This window comes from Montipora capricornis, chromosome 7 (genome assembly GCF_036669925.1).
Source record: "Montipora capricornis isolate CH-2021 chromosome 7, ASM3666992v2, whole genome shotgun sequence".
NCBI lineage: Eukaryota > Metazoa > Cnidaria > Anthozoa > Scleractinia > Acroporidae > Montipora > Montipora capricornis.
Genome location: NC_090889.1, coordinates 44439576 through 44446605, shown reverse-complemented (window position 1 = coordinate 44446605; position 7030 = coordinate 44439576). Strand labels below are relative to the sequence as shown.

At 40.1% G+C, this 7030-nt stretch overlaps 1 protein-coding gene across 2 annotated transcripts; it reads right to left on the bottom strand.

The window, feature by feature from the left end:
• Nucleotides 1–898: 898 nt before the first annotated feature.
• On the bottom strand, nt 899–6548 carry LOC138058009 (uncharacterized). 2 transcript variants are annotated; one of them, XM_068903903.1, is made up of 3 exons: nt 5791–6548; nt 5298–5603; nt 899–1401 (listed from the first exon to the last, which is right to left on the bottom strand). In XM_068903903.1, exons 1-3 carry the CDS (start codon nt 6002–6004, stop codon nt 1346–1348), a joined length of 576 nt encoding a protein of 191 aa, XP_068760004.1. In that variant the 5' UTR covers nt 6005–6548; the 3' UTR covers nt 899–1345. The 2 variants fall into 2 exon arrangements, with proteins under 2 accessions (XP_068760004.1, XP_068760003.1); XM_068903902.1 differs by lacking the exon at nt 899–1401 and having other exon boundaries at nt 4551–5603.
• Nucleotides 6549–7030: the final 482 nt, after the last annotated feature.

Here is a 7030-nt window from a genome sequence, read left to right as displayed (position 1 = left end):
TTATTTCCCTTGACTCTATCTACATTTTAGGATTTGAATAATAAACTTGAAAATTTTACCACATCTTTCTTGTAGATCTCAGCTTTAAAGCGCTTGCACTCTATACACCCAAGTGCTCGCTGGTGGCTCAAAGCTGATGGAACCGATATCCAGGTTGGACTTCGTGAATCAATGCGAAATGAATGGTCTGGGGACATTGACTTGGGTGACGGGGGTCTTCAGCGGAGACAAGGAGAATATGTTAAATACCTCCGGTTTGTACGTGGTATAGGGGTGAAACAGAGAAGGACCCATGCTGTCATAAAAGCTGACCTAGAGGAGCAGTTGAGGAATGTTAGAGATGAGAAAGAGTTCCTGAGTGCAGGACTTGTCAAGTCAAAGGACTGTTACTATAGCAAGAGGAAAATGGTGAATGTTTCAGAGGATTCTCTCTTTGCTCTGGCCTGGGATGTTGAGGGCTATAGCAAATTGATTGAAAAGAATATAACAATCACAGAAGGCATCAATGACATTTTGGCAAGGTTAAATGGCCCATTCCATGGAAGGGGAAATATCCAGGCTGACGTCTCCGTGCTGAAGAAAGAGCTGGAGCCATACATTAAGGGTGTAACTACCAAAAAGAGAGAAGCAGCCTCCCACTTGCTAATCTTCATGATTAGTGATGAGGTACGTAATTTCAAGCCATATGCTGTGCCAGTTCGTGTCATTAAATATAAGAGTATTACAGATGCCATGCTTCGAGAACTTAAAGAAGAGTTGCTTAAGACAATGAAAGAATGTGGCATGACTACTGTTGGTATGTGCAATGTAGAATTTAATTAAAAGCTAAAGGAATTTCACTTTCCTGCAATATAGTTGCTACATGTCTTACATTGTGTTGTGTTTACAAGTGCCATACCAGAAAAAAATCCACATATATCTCTCCAAAGAAGGTTTTGTGTTAGAAAGCGCACCCCTCTGGAAATTCCACTCAGTTTTGTACTTTCCTTTAAAAAATAAGAGGTATTTGGAGGTCCCCACTCCTTTGCAATTTACAGTGATTTTCCATGGGGAAGGAATGAATGACTTTCTCAAATCACGTGCTAGTACTAGTTAATCCATTCAAAATACCAGAAGCTTGTCAGAAACTTATTGTATTGAAAATCATTAGAGGTGCAGGTCTCAGTGTATCCAAGCATGCATGAAGCTCCAAAACAATGAGACTTGCAGATCAGCTTTGATTGTTTTCATTATTTACTTGTAATTTATACGAATGTTCTCTGTTTTATAGGTTTTGTAGGTGATGGTGAATTCAACTCATTGCGTATTCAAGGAACAAGCAGACCGGTCTCAGTCATCCAGCTGATTATGGATGCAAAAGCGGAGGCTCGATCAACATCATCAAGGCAGATAGAGTCCTACCTAAAACCAACACGAAGAGGTGATTGATCTTTTGTTGACTGTATACTGTAGTATACTAATACATGTACTTCAAAAGGAACATTAGGGGTCATTTAAATTGCAAAGGTGAAGATCATATTGAAGTGAAATATGTCTGAATAGACCAGTTTACAGTTGTCTATTCAGTGACCTGGCCTTTGCACGGCAGCGAGGCTGGAGGTGACCTTGTTTTGATAAAGAACGCACTGTTTTTGTTGTGTTAATTAATCAAGTTCTTCTTACGCAAAAAGTTGGCATTTACATGAGAAAGCAGAGAGGTCTTTACCAAAGCTAGGTCACCTCCAGCCTCGCTTGCAGTCATAGGCCAGGTAACTAAGCACACAATTGTAAAATGGCCTATTAATAATACATGTAAATTTGTGTTATGACCAGGAAACTGTAAATTTACAAAGTTGTCCCTCTTATTTTAATGAAGGTGACCAGATTCACCCAGTTCAGCATCATCCAGCAGTTCCATTAGATGACGTGACTTGGCTGGCCGGGTGCATGGAGGATGGACTTGCCTTTGCTGCGTCGCAAACATTTCCCCGTTAATTATGATCCACATCCATGGGTTCCAGGTAAAATGAAATAATTGAGAATTTTCTGGATCCAGCAATTAACTGTTTTATTCCGAAATTATTACGAAGTATCTTTACGTCTAAATTGCAAAATGACTGCAGACACCGTAGTTTCAAGGATAAATTAACGAAATAAATGTACAATCAGCAAGTTAAGGATACAGTCAAGTGTTTAACACTACCCATTACAAACTGTAAAGGAACCCTGGGAATAAGTAAGAAGAATGCCTATAAAAATCAGGTTTCATAGCTTTGCTAAATATACATGCAAATATTTGTAAACCCACAGGAAAAACCGAGACAAAATCTGATTGTCTGAAGTCTCTGATGGCCATCTACATATTCAGAAAAAAAGTTGCAGATTACACAGCCCAAGGAGTAAACTTTAAAGAACATCTGTATGTTCCTGAAGTTGACGAGACAGGTGAGCCACAACACGAAAGGGAAGATCACAACCATGTTTTGAAGAGGATTGCTACTTGCTTTAGGATGGGCCAGATTCCAAATGTTGATTTGTCAGTTTTTGTTCAAGCCATGCATGCCCCTTACACTGGTCTAACCTACACAGCGTTAACTGGGAAGAGAAAGCAGAGCGTGTCAGATGCAGAGAAGTTGCTTTCGACATTTGTCGCTAACTGGTGCAAAGGAAATGGGTTTCCCAAGGAAGGAAGGGTTGTGGAAATAATTCATAACTGGCACAAGGCAAGTGATGGTAGAGGCCTTGACAAGGAAACAAGGAGAACATACAATCTTTCCATGTTGAACTTCCTTTTGGAGGACTGGATGCCATGGTAGCAGGATAATAAGAACTATTCTACTTTGGATCCTAACAGGTTTGCTACGATTTAGAAGTCAATATGTACAATAAATAGTATACAAGCACCTGGTGATGACTTTTGCTTAGTACTCTAAGACGGTTTTCTTTTGGGTGACATACATGTATGGCAAAAAAAGAAAGCAATTATATCTACCTGTTTGGACTTCTGAAATGTGAGGGTATGGAAATGATGGAGAGAATCAAGCTGTGTAAAAAACACATTTCCTTCGGGGAAATCTCCTTTGGGAGGGGTATTGGGGAGGCGCAAGGAGGTTCACCTTTGAGGTTTTAAAATAGGTGCCCAGTGATTATACCTACACACTATAGTTTTGCTGACATGAAATTGAATAATTTACTGTGGCTGTATGTCCATTAATCACTCACTGCAGAACAATGTCCCATTAGCCCATTCACCCCTAAACCAGCCATACTTGGTGTTTTCCTCTGTCTAATGTAAGTTTTAATCTTCAATGGGGAACCCCCAGGAGTTCATGGGTCAAGTAGAATTCCTTACTCTGTTGACCTTTTTTTGTCACAGGCCGATCAAGGGAATCAAAAGGCTGACCCGAGAGGTGGTTGTGGCCATGACAACAAATATAGAGAGCCAAGAGTTCAGGCGTCATTATGGTGAGGAGAAACTGCTTCTTCCTGAACACCCCATACATGTCCAATACACTCGATCTGAGTCGGGTTGTCTTCACTCACAGGCGGATTGAGTACGATCGCGACCGGAACCGGAAATGGTTGCATGGCGCTTGATCAGTGGTACCGGAAGTGAGGGTTGACAGGAGCGAGGAGGTTTGAAAAAGTTGGCAAACAGACTCGATCGGATCCGATGGAGACAGCTCTTCCTGGCAAGAGTCAATCGGAGTCTTGGAAGTCAGTTCGCGCGTGACAGAAAATATCTCTCAGCCATGACGCGAAACAAGCACACGCTACACGTGAAATATACGTCGTTCTTAAAGCCATGAGGCGATACAAGCGCGCTACACATGTAACATTAGTCGTTCTTTAAGACATGAGGCGAAAGTCAACATCACGAAACATTGCACTCCACACTATACCTCGTTCTTTAAAGCATGAAGCTGAACAAGATTTTCACAAATCCAGGTCATTGAATTTCCGATTGCGACAGTATTCTTGTCTAGAGTTCTAGAATAGCCAGACTCTTTAAGTGAGTTCCAGAACGTCTAAACTGCACACTAGACTTAGTTGATTTCACTGATTACCATTGAGACGTTAACAGTACTTGGGTGCCAACGAAGCGATAATGGGATGATGAAGTAAAACGAAGCGGTCACCTTGTTTTTTATGTTGCTCTTGGAGCCTTTACTTGGGAACCTAAGTGGAGTGCTGAGTGCTTGTGCCACAGTGTGAAAATAATTTTGTAAGGAAACGTTGTTTCTAATGTAAAACCTTGAGAACACAGATGACGTAGAAGGAATTTTTGCCTTCTTACATGAGTTCCTGGGCCTAATCTTTGATGAAAAGGCCTTCCATGATGCCTTTCCAAAGGTCATGCTCGAGTATACAAAGAAATGTGACCCAGACCTTCCCTTTTACCATTACACAGGAGTGAATGAGCGGTTCCACTCCGGCTGCTTACCCTCCTTTAACAAACCGTCGGCCAACAGAGAAGAGCGCTTAGACAGAGTTACAATCTCTAGAAGAGCAGACCCTGGTGTGTTTGTGGCAAATCGAGCTGTAATTCCTCAACGAGGCCAGTTAACAGTCCGTGCAGCTCACTTTAGATCCGCTGAAAATTTACCACCAGCACCACCTCCAAGACCAGCAACGTAATTAACATCAAGAGTTAACTGTGAAAAGACATTTCTATATTTTATTTTTTAAGTTAAAAGCTGACTTTCTGTAATGGACCAAATAGAATGGATTTATATGTGAGCAATGCTGTTTCATTTTCTTGGTAGATTGTTAGAAGTTCATGTTAGAAATACTACATGTACTTACAAATATATTTTAAATGAATTTCCCTTTCAAATTTTCATAGCAGGAACATTAACATCTTTATAATTTGTTAATATTTAATGAAATGTTTTGAGAGTTGTTACCCTCATGACATCAAAAGGATGGATGTAAACATCCACACAAAAGATGTAATAGTAGATTTGTCCAGGACTGCTTTATTTTAATTTTACTGCTATGGTGTGTATTGAGCAGTGATACCAAGTTGAGACATTACATCATGCTCACTGTTTTCATATGGCTAAAACGAGACTGCAATTGTCTGTGGGTGGAGGTTCAAAAAAGAACAAGGTGGGGAATGGACAACAAGCAACACATTTATATGGTACTACGGCATCTATAAACTACAAACGTTTCCCATACACCTTTTCTTCTTATCAGAACTTTTGGGTAGTAACCCACCCTTGCAAAATAAACTCTAAACTGGATGTGCTCCAAGGACACATCTACTATCTTATCTGCTACAATTAGGGGATGCAAGTACTTTGTGAGCTCACTTGCAATGTATCCACAGTGAAAAAACCCACTACCGTGGTTAACGTCGATGGCAATGGCATTTATGTCTTTTTCATTGGTAGGTTCTGGTCGAAGTTTAACTTGCAATTGTCTTTCTTTTGATTTTTGTGATGCAATTTTTAAAAATTCCTGCCGTTCCTTTTCATGAGCAGCACCAATACATTTGAAAGCCAGTGTATGTGTTGTTTCATCATCACTGATTCCTTCATCACTGCTTTCATGAGATGAATGCCATTCCCCATCACTAAATTGTTCTTTAGAGTCGATTTCTGATTCATATGAGTCACCTGAAATAGAGAAAAGTGAATTTTTTGTTGTAAATGCAAAATAAAATGTCTGCAGCCAAACAATTAAAATGCTAGTTTTCTAAGTGCACATATGCAGAAACTGTACATGAAATGCAAACAAGAAAGATTATTTTGAGACCTATTAGGAAATTTTCGTTTTTTAACCAGATAAAATAAGGAATCTTACCATCAACTTGGCTCTCCTCTTCGCGTTCTAAGTTGACAAACACATCACTTGTCAGGGGAAATGTCGAGCAATTGCATCCATGTGCTTTTCTCACTTTTTCTACTTCCAGCAAGGGAGCCATGGGCAGGGTTTCTGCTGATGGTACGTGTGGCTGCTGTGGTGTAGCCTTTTCTGATAATTCTCGGTCTATGCCAAAATCCCTCAACAACATCATATTTTCCTCCTCGCTTTCATCAGGTTCAAACTATGTGAAAGACAGAGTGAAGCAAAATATAAGCAAACTTGCAACTTGCCTAAATTAAATCCCTCGAGAAGTTGATATGCGTAATGAAGAATGTCTTACACAAACAAAAAGGTCTCTTGTGTCGAACTTTGTCTTACGAAATTCAAATGACGCACAGGTTTTTACATTACCTGCTTAGCTCTCTTGCTCTAATAAAAGGTAAGGTTAATACGCCACACCCCATTTACAAAACGTGTCAACAACATGTACGCTGAAATACGAAAATCGTAAATAATTTTTACGATTTTCTGGGTTCAAAAGGGAAATATCGAACAAAATAATAGCAAAAGATATATGCCTAAATACACACCTCGAATATTACACTTGACTGCACATCGACAACTACAGGAGACTTCCATCCATCTAATTGCTGGAGCAAGTCTTTGCTAAGAGGTAGGATGTTCATTCGTCTTTCGGATGGAGAATCCCAGAAACTAAAGTGGGCGAAAATCCCGCTGAGCTTCAGAAAAGGTAAACTTGGAACAGTAAAGTGAAGGTATGACTGAAGTCGCAATAATGTATGTAACTAAGGCTGGAGCTATTAAAAAGTTCTGCATTAGTCAATTCGTGGGCAAATATGGCGTCCATTGGAGCTCCGATCTCTTACACAGTTGAAGGTCAAATGATGCAAAACGAAATTCGGACCATGATCCCACACGTGCTGCTGTCCAACCTCCTCTGGTAGGAGAGCTTGTTTCCTGTTCTCAAATTTGATATCTGAGAGTGTAGTGGTAATAAGGCTTTCTGGGTATCCTCGTTCAATAAGACTTGCTCTAAAATGCGAGATTTTAGTCTTGAATTCATTTTCAGAGGAGTAAGTACGGAGAAGTCTAAGTGCTTTGCCCTTCATGAAGCCATTTTTGACCCCTAGGGGATGACAGCTTGAGAAATGCGTATACTGAAATGTTTCAGTAGGTTTGAAATGCGTTTTTATATCCAATATAGATTTTTCAGCGA